The 18452-nt window shown below is 37.8% G+C and overlaps 1 protein-coding gene across 1 annotated transcript in view; it reads left to right on the top strand.

Moving 5' to 3' along the window:
• MYLK (myosin light chain kinase) overlaps window positions 1-18452 on the top strand; it is a 73629-nt gene that overhangs the window by 14879 nt on the left and 40298 nt on the right. The window contains exons 4-6 of the mRNA XM_010167068.1: window positions 10880-10930; window positions 12552-12679; window positions 16100-16253. Coding sequence (XP_010165370.1) covers window positions 10880-10930; window positions 12552-12679; window positions 16100-16253 — 333 coding nt within the window. The remainder of the gene's footprint in view (window positions 1-10879; window positions 10931-12551; window positions 12680-16099; window positions 16254-18452) is intronic.

The following is an 18452-nucleotide window of genomic DNA, read 5'->3' on the forward strand; positions in this document are numbered from 1 at the left end:
ATGATCACAGGTAATAATTGTACTGCTGGAATTGTTCCCTTACATAGAGCTATGCCCTAGGCTACAGCTATTCCCGAGTTGCTGGCTGAGCTTTATAACTATCCCTCCAGCCAGTCATTTGGGCATGTGGGAAGGGTCACACCAACATGCTCCACCTCTGCAACTGATCTTCAAGCACTGTAACTAGTAGCAATTAAGAACAGTCATTTTGTTCTTGAACATCAATAAAAAATAAAGTTTTAAAGCCATTTAAAACTCCACGGGATAGTGTTTTGAACAGTGTTTTCTATGCACACAAAGGCATAGATTTCCTCTGATCCTCCCAGCAGTGTTATCAATTGCAGCTTTCCCAGGAGAAAGTGTGAGTGGGAACTAAGTCTAAATATGTGGATATATGATCTGATCCACATCCTGCTTGAAACCATTACTTGTCTTGCTGTTGATTTTAGTGGAAATCGGATATAAGGAGCAAAAGAGAAGTTAGCAACTCTGGCTTCAGAAATGACTGGGAAAAGAAAGTTGAAATAATGGTGAATGGTTTTCTTGAAGTTGCTCCATGGAATATGGTATCAGTGTTTAATGTTCTTGTTACGTCTCGTAAGCTCTTTTTTCAAAATACCTTTAAAACATCTTTCCTGTTGCACTGAAAACATCAACGTAACCAGAGAGAACGTTAGAAAGCTGAGATTTGGAAGAGCTTTTGGAAATGTTTGGAAAAATACATGTTTAATTTTGAAAGGATTTGGCTGCAGAGATTCTACAGGTGGTTTTTAACATATCAGCCTCAGTCTCTGAGGACTGCGGGTATTTGTCTGCCTGAAATGAGTGTTATATTTGTACATTTGTCAGGGGCAAAATATACAAAACTGATCCATTAGACTTCACCGTTTCAATATAAACTGAAATCCCTGTCAGATGTAGAGAATTTAAAGTTTTTTACCTGAAAGAGAATGGGTTTAACAAGGCAGATATTTGTGCGTCTTTACTACATTTTTCTCCAAAAGAAGGTTAATAAAGAATGACTGTGAAGTAAGATTTCCTAATCTAATAAGGAGATAAATTTTTACTCTGATCTATTCTAGTCTTTGTTGCCACACCAACTGACCAACAATCCTAACAGCAAGTACAGTATAAGGAATTATATGGAAAAAATAATGAACAAAAATTCCTAATAATCCCACTGAATTATGAATTTTGAATAGTTAATTCAGTCACAACAGTATATACTGTGTGGGGTACAGAGCCTATATACTCTGTCATTTTTAGAAATACTTTTCAGGGTAAAAAAATCCATGTTTCCCCTTTTCTGTAAGGAAGGGCAAGTCAAGTTTTGTGGTTAGCAGCTATGTCAACCTTTTCTCCCTTCAGCTAAATTATATGTGAGCCTTGGTTTTTGCCCTAGGAGAAACCTTCAGGAAATCTTATGGAAAGTAATTAACTTTTTGTTCCTGAAAGCAAAGATCAATACATTTCTTTTTGTGAAAGAGAGTGAATGCTGTCGGTATGTTAGTCTCTCTGTAGAATTTGTCTCACTGTGAGAATAGTTGCTGACCCAGGTTATTTGACTGCTCATTCTGACAACATTATTTTATTTCTGGAGGCTTGAGTTTTTTAAGCTACAGAAATACAGTAGTGAGTAAAATTTTAGGCATTAACTCTTTTGAAATGCAATACATACTAGACTCTGGTTTAGAATAAGCAGTTATTCTTAGAAAAACATCTATGAAGGCAGCTCTGTAGCGTTCAATGTTTAACAATATCTCCAAATGGATGCTTGCAATGTTTGTGTGCAGAAAGATTGCTCCCATGCTAGCAAATTAGGAAAATTAGGAGCAAAATTGCAGTTTGCCCAAAATTAATATTCTGTCACCAGAATTTAGTAATAATTATGACTCTACAGAATGCAAATTTATTATGATAAATAGAATAAATAATAGTGGTTTTGAGAATAACAAACAGATGCAGCTTTGAATCTGAGTGAAATCAATCCTGAAGAAGAGTGGAGGAAGGATATCTCTTTTTTTAATGTTGGAATCAGTACATTCTTCACTGACTGCTGACTTAGGCTTTGTCACTTGTGTCTTTTCTAGGTGCATGTGAAATGCTACTGAGTTAGAATAATAAAGTGTTGTATTTCTTCTGTGCAGATATAAAAGACTAGAAGCAGCAGTGGAAAATTGGAACCTTTCATTATTTATCATACTGCATACTCTATGCTATGCCAGAACAATCAGTGGATGATATAAGGGTCTTCTAGTTTGACATAACCCTGCAGCAGAAGTACGAAGCTAAAAAATTTCAACACTTGAACGTTTCTCTAGCAAGCTTTGAAAGCAGTTACTGTAAAGAGATTTGGGCACCCAATTCTCATTGAAATTAAGAAGTTTCTTCAAATTAGGCTTAAAGGGAATTGCTTATTTAAGTTATCAAGGCCACCTGCAAAATCTTCTGTGCCTATTAAATGTTTTTGGCACAACAGACTATGGAAAAATAGTGCTGCTTGAGATTTTTAAGAGTAAATAAGGATTTGACACTTTATAAATAAATATTCTCTTTTTTAAAAAAATCTATTAATACTCCACGCTTCCTAAAATTTTGCCCTCCTTAAAGTGTGTTATGCTGAGGACCAAAGCAGCAGTAAATCATAGCTTGAGTAATTAGCCCAAGATTGTACATTCATTTGTAGGCCTGGAACCCAACTTTCTTGATCCTCGGTCTTGTGAGTAGTTTGCATGCCTCATCCAAAATACTATAGATTTTTTAAACTGACATTCCAAAATTGTACATAAAATGTGAGTTTTCAAAAAGGCAGATTTTTTTTAAAGGCTTTTTTTTTTTTCAAGATGTACTGAGGGAAAAGGTATATCACAACAGTTAGATGCTATTTCTTAAACTTCACCAGGGCTGAGCAGAGCAACATAACTTTACTATAGTAGGAAGAAACTTTATCCCAATCGTTGCTGCTGAGAAAAGAATTTGCTTTAATACTTTACAAAATAACCCTCCTAAATCTAAGCAGTGGATTAAAATGTTTGGAAAGAAATGCCCACTGTTTTTTGTTGGGCTAATTCACAGCACTTCTTCCAGTAAATATTAAGAAATGGCAACTCTCACCTGTCATAATCAGTGGTATGAAAAGCTAACGGGATATCCTAGATTCCCTCATCTGAGTAGTACACTTGTTAAACCTGCTGTTCTCCTACCCAAACCACGTACATTGAGGGACAACCCAGCACAAGTGTTTCATTGCACAAATATAAGTTATTCTGCTCAGTTAAAAATAAAGTTACATGAGAGAAAAGAACTTCCTCCACATACGTTCAAGTAAAGGGGCCCAAAATACATTACTTAGCAGTATTTGGTAGCTTGCTGATATAAATCTTTTATATCTGCTACTATATAAAATCTGTTTGATTTCTTGTCAAACACATTTTTGGTTAAGTAACAATGCATTCTCTAGCTGACAGTTGTTAATAAAATGTCGCCAGTGACATAGTCCAGATCAAATCCTCTGGAAGGCTGCACTGTTATCTTCCCAGATCTGATCTCTCAACATTGTTGGTACTCGAATGGAAGGCTGAGCCATGGCATCTCTGAAGCAGCATGTCGCAAATGTAAATAAGTCAGGCAGGACTCCTTATCATTTTATATATTCTTTTCATACTGGGTGGGATTCTAGGCATTTTAATTACCATGGAAAAATTATGAGTCAGTGGCCAAGTGATTAGCACACAGTTCTGTTATTTATTCTTCAATAAACAATCTTGTCGGAGAATCCAAGTCTACAACCACCATTTTAAGAAAATATCATTAAAACATGAAACTTGATGTGTTCAATTTAGATAATACATATCTAAATCAGTAATCACTTCAAGTTTTTTCTTCATTTCCATTCTATCAAGATAATACGAAACACAGCACCAATGAATAGAAAATCTTCCTTTTGTGTCAGATTGTTTTGTCCTCAGTATAAAACTTGTCACCTTCTAAGAGAACTCCCATTACTAGGGCAGTAAATAATCAGGTCAGATATGTTCTTTTAATTGCAGAAATAAGAGTACTGTGTAGCAGCTGTGATCTGGTGACTGTGCTGCTGCTGCCCCTTTGGTCCCTGGGATAGTCTGAGATGCTTTTAAGGGTCAATGAAGCTGTTCAAACCAGTTCTCCCAGTATCATTCATTTCCCAGAAAGTCTGTGATGCTCCACTCTTGGCTGTTGCAAGAACCAAGACATTTTCTGCATGCTGAGTGCAAGTACTTAGTGTGTTGTTACAATATGAGTTATACTGCTAGGGAAGCCTCTGACCAAATTTTTTCAAGGAAAAAAATTTAATCTTTTTTCCTAAGAGAAGCTGAAACTTCCTCTTTTAGTATATGTAAATAAAATTACCATGAGTTATTTTTAAGACCTTGCTATGATTTCTCTGAAACTCTGGATAATGAAAGGTGCTGACTCCATTCCTCAAGACTGGGGTCCAAGGGTAAATAGCTGTGGCATGAGCCCAACCAAATGAGCTGAAGTAAACAGGCGATATAAGGTTTAACTTGGTGATTCGGAAGGCTGATTGCCCCCGCAGATGAAAAGAAAATTCAGTTACTGTATGTATAAAGAGAGCAGTGGAGAAACACTGATTTGTGTAAATCACTTCTCCTTGATGCCCAGTTCAGCACTGTCTAGCTAATGCCAGGTATGCTTTTTGAATCTCTGCCAGGTTACTTTACAGCTCACACCATACTGACATTTTCTGAGTTAATGTTGGCACAGAACAGTATTTTCCATGTGTTTTTCATACAGCCCATTCTACATAGCTGTATGTTGACAGAAGAAGACAAAGAAGTTTATTGGTGGTCTCATGCAGAGAAAAATGAGTACAGTTTTTGCAACGTGGCCTTGAAGGTTCCATGCACCATTAATTCCCAGTTAAGTCATTGACTAGAAATTGCAGATCTGAGGCATGTAACAGAAGCATTGACCAAAGTTTCTTCTCTATAAAACAGGGAACTAAATCTATTGTCTTAATTAATCTGCAAAAGCACATAACACCTAGCTTTTCCCACTGGAATCATTTGGAGTTCCTGAATGCCTGAATGACCTGACAGTATTTTTCTACTTAGACTGGGTAGTAGGCTAGTAAACAAGCTTAGATTGCTGTTCCTACACACTTGGGCACAGCATTTTAGCATCTAATTGTGAGCTGTTCTTGCCGGACATGAGAAGATTATGAAGATTAAATCTATATTTAAGGAATTAACATGGTTGTCTTGCTCCCACCAGAGGTTTTAGTGGAATTTGCATGACCTGGGTTGCTTGTAAGCTCTATTTGATATTAGATCTCTTCTGCACTGCTCAGATCTGCTTTAATTGCAGAAATTGCTCAAGCACTGTGCTGCAAAACTGCTATAGAGTTGGTTCTTCCTCTAGCCAAGCTGTTTTATAATACTGAGTTACTTTCAGTGTACTATGTTGTATTATTGAAGCTCTGAGTGTGCTAGTATATGCTAACTCTCTCGACTGGAATGCAAGAATGAGTATTTCCTGCATTTTTAATTTTATTTTGAGAAGGAGGAGGTTGGATTTTTTTCAATTAGAGGTCAATCTCTGCATGATTTAGAAACTAAATATGAACTGTTGCAACAAAATGACAGTTGTTTTTAATGAAAAAAAAAAGCTACTAAAAACTGTTCTGAAACATGCAAACTCAAATAACTGACTTGTATGGCATTTAGTTTTGTAATTTCTACTTGTCATCAAATTTAAGACAGAGTTACTTTCTGGTTTATTGTATTTAGATAAAAAACCAGTTATTTGGAAACAGTATGAGGAACTTACTTTTTGAGAAGCAATGAAGCAGAACTGTTTAAGCTTTCAAACCTTGATGAAGTGTTCAGACTGCTGGTGCTAGTGCACTGTCACTTATTTTTCTCTGTAGCAATTAGCATAAGTTTATGAATGTATGTATAAATTGGTAAGTAAGGATGTGTTGCCTTTTTCTAGTACAATTGCAGCCATCATCTTTGTCCTATTTCATCTTAGTGTATGCTAAGTAATACCTGTAATAAGTTTTTGTGCCATCAAGGAAGTCTGTGACAGAAGCAAGGATAGAACTGAATAATTCATTGCCTTGAGCACAAGGCCAAGTGCTTTATTTTTTCTGTACTTCTAGGTCTCAGTCACTCCATGCTTTCTAGAACAGCAATGAGTAGTAAAGCTGTACAGACAACAGTCACCTTTGATTCAGACCATGATATCTATCCCCAGAAGGGTCTGAAGGAGGTTACACTGTGATTCATTTCCATGTGGGAGACAGAGAATTCATAATATCCCATCCCACACATCTGAAGCATTCAAGTGAGATGAGGAAGAAGGAGCAGAGACTTGAATCTGGGTTTTCCATCTCCTGTATAAATATTCTTGTTACCATGATATCTGACCCACTACAGACATGACTTCTTTTTAAGTTTCTCCTAAAGGAAACTCTGAAAAAAAACAATTTAGTTCCTCTCAGGAGATGAAATCTTGAGAAGTTTTGCATAAGGGAAAATGGTTTTCTGTTTGACTGCAGTATTAGAGTATTAGCCCTTCTCCTATCCTGAACCCAAATGAGGCATTCCACAAGCAGACAGAAGCACAGAAATGTCTTGCTATTTATGTTAACAGAGTTAGGTATTTATTGTACTTGTTTACCAGGTGCTGAAATCCTCCATTACTATAGAAGATATGCACATAATTTTAGGCATGTCCCTCAAGGAAGTCAGTAGGAATTACAGACTAGTTGGAAATGCTATCTTGAGTACTTGTTTTTTTTCAGACTGTAAGAGTTTAACTTCATGCTTTATGAAAGCAAGTTGTGCAGAGAGCCATTTCAGGGGAGGGCTATGCCTATTTTTAGTAAAATTCCAAAAAAGGGAAACAAAAAAGAAAGACGGAGGCTTCTGAACATATCTGCTCTCACAAATTCAACATCAGAGCAAAGAACAGCACAACCAAATGTCCCACAGCTATCAGCCCGTATGGGATCTTTCCCTTTTTTAGTTTCTGTCCCTGCCCCGACACAAGCTCTCTAAGAGGCAAACCTGCCTGTAAAGCTATGTAAATACCAGCCCTGTAATGTTTACATGAAGTTGTTTCTAGAAGGCAGATTCATTTAAGGAGGGAATATTATGTCCTTTTTCTTCCAGGCTGGTTTTCAGCTTCAGCCTGTTTCATTGTAAATATCAAAAGAGAGAGACAAACTCTCTTCTTTTTTTTAAAACAAACAAACAAACAAACAAACCGAAAGCAGTAGAGGCAGACTTGAACTCCAAGAGGCTCAAATATTTTAATGAAAACAATCATTTGACCTTGTCAACTTTGGGTAATTTTATTGGATGTTTTTTAATAACTGTCTCCAGCAACTTTTGAAACAAAAGTTGTGTTTCCAAAAGATGCATAAGATGAGCTGGTATTCTTAAGGCAGATCTAAGAACAGTGGAGTGTACACCATTAGCCAAAGAAGTCAGCTTCACAGATCCAGAGATCCTTGTACTTATCCCCTTCTACACTGTCCTTGCCTTTCATTTCTCCTCAGGGCTATTTGTGTCTGCAAAACAGGATATTTAGCCAGACCTTCCAGCAACCCTTTGCAATCTGCATGGTTTGCTGAAGTCCAGTGACAGTCTGTGTGTATCCTCAGTTAAGTGAATATAATGTCCTGATGGGTAAAAACTAAAAATTAAGCAAAATTTTAATATAGTAATTTAATAAAAAGCAGTACTGTAGCTGAATGAGGTGATGGATTCATGTTCTTTCCTTTGCTGCTGTGGAAATCCTCATTTTGGTGAGAGCCTTTTAAACTGTCTTAAGCATAGCCCTTAATTATTCCAGGGCTAGGAGGGACACCGTGCATTTATTCCACTTACAGGGTAAACGTAGTACCTGGTGGTTTGTTATACATCCTAGCCTGTACAGAACACTGTTCTCTAACAGTGATGAATTGAATGTCACTGACTGTAGTTGTGAATTAACAAATTATGTTATTGGGGTCCCTTCCATGGTGAACTGAGAGTGGCTGATAGTAGGCAGAGAACAGCGAGAGGAGTATCTAAGTATATAGATATCCATTCTGTGCATGTATTCTGCAAAGGCAGAGAATGACATTGTCAGCCAGGAGGAAAAAAAAAAAAATAAAAATTGAGACATTAAAAGTCAGAGTTAAACATGAACATTTAGAGAGTTTGATGACACCACCAGCACCTTGCTTCTTAACTAAGGTACTGCAACAAATATACAGTGTAGGCCAGGAGGTGATATCTGAGTGAAAATCATGCTGGATTAAGGAAGTTGCTTTTCCTCCTGTTTGTCTGCAGTGACGTTTCTGAAAAATAGCAATAGTACCTGCAACCCAAGATGGTACTTGAGAAATGGTGCTTTTTCCTCATCGTTGGTGCCCTTTGTTCATATCAAGCTTAATGGAGTGTGGAAGTAATCAAATTCATGTCATTGCTTTAGCTGGTATTAATCATAGTTCTGAGGAGATACCCAAGAGGTATTTCATTCTCAGTTTAGAGAAAGGCAGAGAAACTGATGTCAAATAAAGCACACACAAACAAATATTAACATGTTTTAGAATCATATAACTGAATTAGTTTGCATGGGATTGTGTATCTAATGAATAATTAATAGTTACTTCCATTAATAGGGGTGTTTCACAGCAGATGACAGGTCAGACTCTGCAGCTCTTCCAACTGGCACCTGATCATATAAGCAGTTTCATCTATGTAGCTGTGACTAGAGCCTGAAATAAATGAGAGTTTCTGCTCAGGGTGTGACCATACAATGACAAAGGGGAAAGCTGCTTTGGAAACACCACGTGCTGCTCAAACAGCTTGGGCAAGAAAGAGGAGCTGGAAATATGTTTGTTGTCATTTACTACAGCAGCCAGGCTACAGGTCAGTCTGTTCTTGGCCCGAAAAGTGGTGGGTCCCTTCAATGAGCAGTAGTGCTCTTTGAAGATCTCCATTTAAACAGAATTAAGTCCACATGGAAGACATGGCAAGACAGATACCTAGCTTATGCCCTGGTGGTCCAGTTATACTAGGACAAACACCTCACAATTACTCATCTAAACCTTTAACTAGTTCTGTTGAGCTGAGAGTCATAGAAAAAAGACTTCCTTGGGAGATGTACAACTATTCTTTTTTGATGCAGCAAGCATATCCTGCCTCTCCATTATTGTGTTTCTGGTTCCAACAATATCAATAAAGACAGAGTATATAAAAGTTAAGCATATTTTGAGAAAAAAATACTATTAAATGGAAATCTACAAAAAGAAGATGACAGCAACAACTTCTATATTCAGTGCATAGTGAAATACTCCCCAGAATGAACTGAATAAACACTGCTGTTGACAGCTAAACCATTATATATTTATTAAAGCATTTTTTTCTTTTAACAACCTACAGAACCTAAGTTACTATCTCCAGTGACTCTGAAACTTAAAAATACATCTTCACATCTGTCTGTTGCTTGAGCTATAATGTTAGACTTCCACGGTGAGTTCACAACTCATGGCTCCTTATTCATGGGGCATCAGGTGATGTGTTCCCTCAGTATCATGCACAGCTTGTAGTTTGCTGTCGCAAAAAGGCGGTTAAAATAAAAGAGTCTCTTTATTAGTCTGGTGGATTTTTGAAAGATTTTTTTGCTTCTCAGTGTCTTGCTACTTTGAAATAAGTAAACAATGGACCAAAAAATTCAGATGTTTTGAGGCTGTTATGGCTATCACTAGGCACCTATGTATATGTTGCCGGATACTCAAAAGCACTCATCAGATACTGCCTCCGTTGGAGGCAATAACATCTTAAAAGCCAGACTACTTCAATCAAGCTTCCTACTTGAGCATAAGAAAATAAGAAATGTCCTTTCACAGCAGAGGCCGTCCTCTGACAAGGATGCTTAGGATAGCAGATGAAAAGAGAGTGCTCTAAAAGGAATGAACCCCTCCGCTTCTGGAATTCAGTGGTTTGAAGTCATCCAGACTGTTACATTTAATGGCCACCACTAGACCTAACTCCTATGAATTTGTCCTTTTGAACCCATTTATGTTTTTGTCTTGCAAAACATTACTTGTCTGTGACCGTAGCTTATGCATGCTATATTTAAAAATACTTATTTTGTTTCTTCTATGCCTGCCGCCTGGTAATTTAATTGGTTGGCCCCGAGTTCTTGTTTTGTGAAAAATATTTAATAGTTATTTTCTACCTACCTGTCTTCTTTACTTCCTTTCTATCTACCGTTCACATTTTGTAGAACATTGTCTTCCCATTATTTATGTGCCCAGGATCCAAATTCTGTTTGACCCTTTCTTTGTGGATATAGCAAAAAGTTGTCCCTGCCCAGGGAAGAGGATGAGGCAGCGGGGTGATACTGGTGTTTACTGCCTGTATATTGCTGTTTCTTTGCTAGCCCACAAGTGGTGTAAGAAGTATTATGTGTTGTTGACTACCCTAGTTTTACCTGACCTTATTCAGCATTGATTATTCTGGAAATCTGAACAGAAATTCAGTATGACATGGATCTTGGCCCAGTGTTTTCTCTCCAGTTAAAATGCTATAAGGAATGGAGTATGACAGAGTATGGGAGATGCTTAGTAGGTTGCTTTGATTCTTTTAAAAAGGTTCAGCTTCAACTGTGAATATGCTGAGGATCACTCAGGATAATAAAAGTGTGTTTTAAAATTATGTTTAATTCTTTTTAAGGTATGTTTCATTAATATGCTGAAAGAACCCGTTAGATTTTCAACTGCCAACAAAGCATTGCTATGGATATAAGCTTGGCAGCTAAGCTGCTACCTTCCAAAACTCACCTTTGAATTAATGACTTTTTTTTTTTTTTTAACTAGGTGAAGCAACAGTGAAGAAGAAACCGGCTCCAAAGACTCCTCCAAAAGCAGGTAATTTATTGCATGTGTCATGCTGTCGGAAAATAATAATCCAACACAGTGTTAAAGAACAGACACCACATTTCTAAGTACAGTTCTTTGCCTACTAAATTTGCTTGCTTATATGATTATGAGGAGAAAACTGGAAAGCAAAGTCCATTTTTCAAACTCATTCATAAGGTTATGTGTGCTAAGACTTAAATTATGAGCATGTAAAAAAGTTACTATTGAATAAACTATACCAAGATCCTACCAAAAGTCAGCAGTAGTGTCGTAACAACACTTTAGCCTTCCGTGAAAGAGATTTTCTTATGTATCACAGAACACCACATCTGCGTGAGTAGCTAGAGAAGTTGCTAGATTCTACATTTCCTCATAACTGGTATTATGGTAACCTATTAATGTGTTTGCACTCTCCTAGGCAAAGCTATCTATGTTTAAAGTTATCCAGAATGTTCCTTTTATAGGAACCTGCTTTCAGTGTCTTAAAACTTTGTCGGACTTATGAACTACTCAAGCTGTTTTCTTTGCCAGATGTGTGCCTCAGCCTAGTTTCCTTCAGATATTTCAAAGCAAAAACACTTTTCAGAAAACAAATCTGGACACACACACACACAAGCCACTTTATTTTAATTACATTGAAAAGAAAAATAAAGCATTTTTTTTCATGCCCAGTAGCCCTGTGTTTGGACTGGACTGTCACATTTGGCAGTGAGACAATTCTAATGTTAGAGAATGCCTTTTATTGCTTCTGTCAGTGTCATCAAACCTCACACATTCACTACCCCCCACAAATATTTTTTTTACTATGCTGTTCCTGTAAAGCAACAGAACAGGTCTGGCACACCGAGCATCACAACTGAGAGTCAGGAAAGAGCACTATTAGCAAAAGAGATGTTCTGCCACCTGTTGATACTCAGGCAGTGAGAAAGCAGAGGAGGAGAAATACCTGATCCAGACATGAGGAGTATGAACGGGACTGCAAGATTTAAAAGAAGCCCTGTAATGCACAAACAAAAGGATCTGTCATTGCTCATGGGAATATTGAGTGTGATGGACAAGACATCAACTTCCTTCCTTGTCTCTCTAATTGATGTCCCACGTGATGATTACCTGGCTACTGAAGCTAGAATCTTCATAGGCAGCTGTTGAGTCTTAAATTTTCTGAATGCTGTGGGTGACATTGGGGAGCAGGTTTGCAGCCCCCCTCAGCACTCACAAATTGATGTGAAGGTAGCTGGAGCCATTCTCCAAAAATAAAAAGTGAAAAAGAAAAAATAAGTTTTTCTGAAAAACCCAATTCTGAAAAATTCATAAGCTGAATATTTGGAGTTGGTACTAGGTCTTAACACTTTTGGCCTTTGGATTTCTGTACCTTGGTCTTGCATGAGCAAACCTCTGACAAGTAGATAGTTATTGCTTCACTACAGTAGAAATGGCAATGCCCACAGAATAGTTTCATTGCAAGCAATAGATAACTGCTAATCTGGATTTCAAATGCTGCTCTGAAATTGTTGAGCTGAGAGATGTATGTATTTTGAATTTTAAGAAAAATAGAAAGTATAGTCACCTAAAGAGAGATTTTTATTTGTTTGTTTGTTTGTTCATTTATTTACTTATTTATTTTCATCAGCTGCTCCTCCTCAGATTACTCAGTTCCCAGAAGACAGAAAAGTCCGTGCGGGTGAATCAGTGGAACTGTTTGCCAAGGTGGTAGGAACAGCACCCATTACTTGCACCTGGATGAAATTCCGTAAGCAGGTAAATTGTTTTCTGGTCTGTTTTAACAATCATCGAAAAAGTAGAGCTTGAAAGGAACTCAAATGACCCATCTTGTCCATCTCCCTTCCCCAGGAACTGGCAAAGGCCATGTCATTCCTGCCAGATGTTTTCCTCACCTCTGCTGAAAACATTCAAATGATGAAGACTTCACAGCCATTAGCAACCATTTCCGTTAGCAATCTATTGCAGTGCTTAAATATCCATAGTGTTAGAAATTTTTTCCTAATGCCAAACTCAAATCTTTCTTGCTCCAGTTTAAACCTGTTGCTGCCTGTCCCCTCCTATAACAAATGTCTATTCCTTTGAGAACAGCCTTAGACCATGTAATTAAAGGAAAAGTGATGTGAAAGGTAGAGATATCTGAAAAGTATCTGTGACAGGAAACATCTCTCTCCTCCCTCATTGATGCTTGGTCTAAAGTTATGTCAGAGGGGCAAAATGCCATATAACAAGCCTGAGTGCAACATCTTACAACACAAATATCACCTTGCAAAGCACAACAGCAACTATGCTGCCATGAGTGCCCTCTGCCCCTAGGTTTAAAGTTCCTTCTACTCAAATTAATTTCCTTGAACTATATTGCATGTGTCCAGAAGGGCAGTTTCTAAAAAAGAGTTGCTTTAGCAAATAATAAAACCACTTTAAATCAAATAACCCAATATGCAAGTACAAACTGGAAGATGAAGTGCCATTTTAGGATACAGCAAATATAAATAAGTACTGTAGCTGCTGTTCTGTTTATTTCATTCTGAACTTGTTATGCACTCTATAGAACATAAATAAAAACAACTCCTCCTACAAGGAAGTTTAGACTCTAAATCCAGATGTGTCAGCATTTAATTGAAAGAATTCAAAACAGTTTATTAATGCAAAGGGTATTCCAGAGTCCACCTTTGCTAACCCCAAATAACCTCTTACTTTAGGGGAAAGGTTGTTTTTTTCCTGAACTCATATATTTTCTTAAAATTCTTTAGTTTCAAGACTGGAATTAAGAAGTGACCTACTCATTTCTACAAAAATAGGCCTCAGAACCTCCAGTGATATTTAGAATCCTGTTTTGTTGAGCTCTGTCTTAACATGTGGGTAAAATGTACCCCTCAAAAGTTGGTTTCTGGTCTGTGCAGAATTCTGAGTTCATTGTTGAATGCAACAATCCTGTTTACATAGATTTCAAGGCCATTTTTAGATTAAAAATCTATGTGATAACAGGACCAGCAGCTCATAATACCCATATCAGATCCATAATCTGTGATTCTACACCTTTTTCCCTTTTTAAAATTTTACTTTTACCATCTTTACACTTTCTTCCTTAGTTATTCACTAGGAGACAATCTAAAGGTTTGCAAAATTGTATGTTAAAATAACATACAAATTTTTAAATGGTCCATTATGGCAGGTGATTGAGAAAAGAAAAAAACTTCAGGGTGGTTAATAAACACTGTAGGAGGACAAGTGAGGGCAGCAGTCTTTCATTTATTAAATTAAATGGGGAGCCATTTACTATACACTGTGCTGCACCATTATTTTGCTTTCTTTTTCACTTATACTTCACTACACATCGTTTTATTCTTGGATTTCTTCCTCTTCTATAAATGTGGTTGATTTCAGCTCTGTCCCATTCATTCCCAGTCCTAAAAGTGAAAATCTCCCAAGTGTTCTGACAATTTTCCTGGGGGTTATTTGTAGTAGTTACTTGAGCAGATCCAGTAAGGGATGAATTGTAATTTCAGCCCTGCCATTGTATGCTGCAGCGTGCAGGAGGGACTTGTCCTCTCCATGTTCCTTCCTCACATTCTCTCAGGTTCAGGAGAGCCACAGTGGCCTCTCACAGGTATATTCTGGAAAAATATCTTTTGCTTGAAGCAAGGGAACATCAGGAAGCTGTGATCCATACTGTTGTACATTATGGCAGTCTAGTGGAGGGCTGCTGGAACTGTGCTCAGGTAAAAAGGGGAAAGTCTTTGAAAACCCCTGTTAGCTGAGGAACAAAGTCCATTGTTTAACATTGCTAATTGTTGGAGCTTCTTAACTACGACCAGTGACTTCCTTCTTGGACACAGGGACCCAGCTTCCTGTACCCCACAACCTCTGCAAGACACTGAGCATCCTTTCAGGGCTTTCTCTGCACACACTCAGGGCTTTCCCTGCATAACACAGATCTAGTTCTACTAGACTGATTTTTTTTTCCACTATTACCCTTTGACTAATTCTAAGGAAGCAAAACATAAAAGAATCTCAGAAGAACAAAGTACAGGGGCAGGGAGGAATAACTTCCAGTATAATTTAGACTGTAATCCTACATAATTCCATTTACTAAGTTTCTATTCAAGTTACTGTAGGAGCATCTTTCTCAGGTTACTTTTGGACACATAGCAATGCATGTGTTCTATCTCAGCTGAGGAGGAAGCAGGGAAAGTCCTGCTCTTAGCCTTGTAATTTCTGATTTTCTGAATATATGAGACGAGATAAGGCAAACTAAATAGCCTTCATTTTTAATGAAATTCTGAGAATGCGTTGGAAGAGTCACTTATCTAAGAAGGAAGTGGTGGGAGGAAGAAGGGCATTGACATTATGTTGTCTGTTTCATAAGAACACAGTGTACAGCTTCTATAATTGCAGTGTAGCATTATGAGGTTTTTAAATAATGGCACGTCTCAAGCTAATACTGATTAAAATCTAAGTCTCCTTGGTCATTTATGCTTTGATAGCTTTGTTTCAATTAAAAACTACTTAATAATATGCCTATGGTATTCAGCTGAGATTTTTATTTTTGCCTTTCCAGAAAATAAAAATGCTATAGGAAAGCTAAATCTGCTATTTGTATGTCCCTCTGCACAGCTGTGGCATTACATCTCCATTTCAGGCAACATCATCTTCAATTGTTCAAGCCCAAGAAATGGTTACCCTGATTTATGTGGAAGTACAGAAGAAGGATGGTTAAAACAAGAGGGTAAAAGTCACAGCTATGGATGATTTGCACATTGGGCCTCTAAAGGGGAATGGCAAATGAATTAGGGTATTTAGAGTTAAACCCTTCTTCCACTGTGGTCTCTGTGAGATGTGTGAGACCAAACTTTGGTCTTTTGCCAGTTACACAGTTTACACTTTCAGCCTGTCAAAGATGAGTTTGAAAGTGAAACTCCTGTTCTTTAGTGGAGTCCTAACAATACCAGTTCTCCCAGCTGCCTTCACAGGACTGGAGCCACTATAAAGTTCCACTCCATTTCTAGATGTTTTGTGTTGATTATAACCTTTACCAGATGCAAATATTCACTGCTGCAATAGAGTTATCTGCAGAGAACACTCAATAAGATAATCTTGTATTGTAATTTGAGTTTTTTCAGAAATTAAGACATTTATTCCATAAAATCTTTTTTTTTTTTCTTTTGAATTTGGCAGATTGAAGAAAATGAATATATTAAAATTGAGAATGCTGAAAACAGCAGCAAGCTAACAATATCATCAACAAAGCAGGAACACTGTGGATGTTACACCCTAGTCGTAGAGAACAAACTTGGCAGCAGACAAGCACAAGTCAACCTTACAGTTGTTGGTAAGTCCATAATAATGTTTTAGATATATACTCATTCTTTGGACATCACTCTACATTTGCTTTATATATGATGATACACAACAATTTAAGTAAAATAATCAGATAAGTTAAGAAGACTGAAATTAAAAACTAATACTTAAAAAAATACCTGGACTAGGCAGTGACATTGTAATAAGGACTATAAGCAAGTTCAGTAGGGCTATATTGTGTTTTATTTTTAAAAATTGCTAATTACAGATGGAGGTACAAAATAGCTCGGACTTTAAAAGAACCACAAGAGAAAAACAGCTCATGTCTCCGTTTTCGGGTTAGATACCACTTCTTTTTCCCATTTAATGTTTGCAGCATCGAGACTTCTTTTTGATAGAGTGCAAATTTGAAGACTGTTAGTGCAGGAAGGATTGAGGTGGTTTCTATTAGACTGTAAATTTGAAAACATCCTGTTGCTCGGAAGAGATTTTATCCCTTTAACTGAAATTCCTACCATTGTCTACTGTTTTATAGTGACATAAAGCAGTGAATAAAGGCAGTCTGTTTTGAATATGGGGCCCTTCATATAAGGGCTTCTACACACATGTATATTTAAAGCTTCAAACAGCCTTGTCAGCTAACACATTCAGGCCATCAAGTTAGTCGTAGCAGGCTGTGGACAGCTGCAGATAGTTGTAGACTGGTAGAGAGTTGCAGTATGTTTGAGATAAAACTGCAACCTAGATCTAGACCAGCTAGCCTGAGTGTCAGACAAAATCTAGACCTGTGACATCTAGCTCTGAAAGGGCTAATGAACACAGCCTGGTGTGGATACACAGCAAGTGGTTTTCTGGGATATCTAGAGAAGTTCTATAAGCAAAGAGGGTGACTTGGTTAAAACATTAGTCTGCAGGCTGGGGCTGTTTCTAGGCTCTGTTATCTATGTCCTGCAGAGGGGTTTTTGTAGAATCAGTCATAGAATCATAGAATCTCCTGGTTGGAAAAGAGTTGAGATCATTGAGTCCAACTGTACCTGTCCACTGCTAAACCGTATCTCTGAGCACCCCATCTACCCATCTTTTAAACACTTCTAGGAATGGAGACTCAACCACCTCCCTAGGCAGCCCATTCCTTTGTCTGATAACCCCTTCAGTGAAGAAGTATTTCCTGACATCCAATCTGTACCTCCCTTGGCACAACTTAAGGCCGCTACCTCTTGTTCTATCACTAGTTACCTGGGAAAAAAGACACACACCTGCCTCACCACTACCTCCTTTCAGGTAGTTGTAGACAGTGAGAAGGTCTCCCCTCAGCCTCGTCTTCTCCAGACTAAACAACCCCAGTTCCCTCAGCTGCTCCTCATAAGGTTTGTTCACCAGCTTCGTTGCCCTTCTCTGGATGTGCTCCAGTGCCCCAATGTCCTTCTTGTAGTGAGGGGTCCAAAACTGGGCACAGTATTCAAGGTACGGCCTCACCAAAGCTGAGTACAGGGGAAGGATGACTCCCTTGGTCCTGCTAGCCACAAGGCCAGCAAGGGCAGAGCTTGCCCAGGCATTTGGACAAATTCTAGTTCAACCAGCAAGGCTGCATCCTAATCCCACACTCATAACTGCATTGGCTCTGCTGTCCTAACAGATCTGTGGGCTGGTGACCAAGTAAAGAAATGCAGGTATAACGCCAAAGATGAAAATCTGACTCTAAATAAATCAGTGGCAAAATACCATTAACCCAAGTTGGACTGGAAATATCCAGTGAATAACATCCAAAGTTTAATGAGTAGAATCTCACTTTCAAGTACAACATCCACTGCTAAAGAGTGAATGTCCCTTGGTTGCATACTGCTGTACACATTGTCAATAGAGGCCTCTTGATTATTGAAATTAATTTCTTTCATCTAATCTGTGGCTTTCATTGCAGTTAAAAGATAATTGAATGAATGAGGATAAATATCAAGTAGATTCCAGCAACATGCCAGAGACTTCAAGAATAGAAGAAAATAGAATAAGTGTTTTTCACATGATGCATAGATAAATTGTACTACCCCTTGCAACAGTGGGTTGTGCAGTTCAGAATATAGCTAGGTTAAAAATAAACAACACGAAAAATTGGTCCTCCAATAATCATTGTTCTGGGTACAACTTTTGGCTCTGAAGCCCCAACACAGCTGATTAGCAGCTAGAAGAATGGCAGGAGATAGATTGCTCTTTACATTTCCCTTTTTTTCACTCT

The sequence above is a fragment of the Antrostomus carolinensis genome, unplaced genomic scaffold (assembly GCF_000700745.2).
Source record: "Antrostomus carolinensis isolate BGI_N321 unplaced genomic scaffold, ASM70074v2 scaffold4784, whole genome shotgun sequence".
NCBI classification, from domain to species: domain Eukaryota; kingdom Metazoa; phylum Chordata; class Aves; order Caprimulgiformes; family Caprimulgidae; genus Antrostomus; species Antrostomus carolinensis.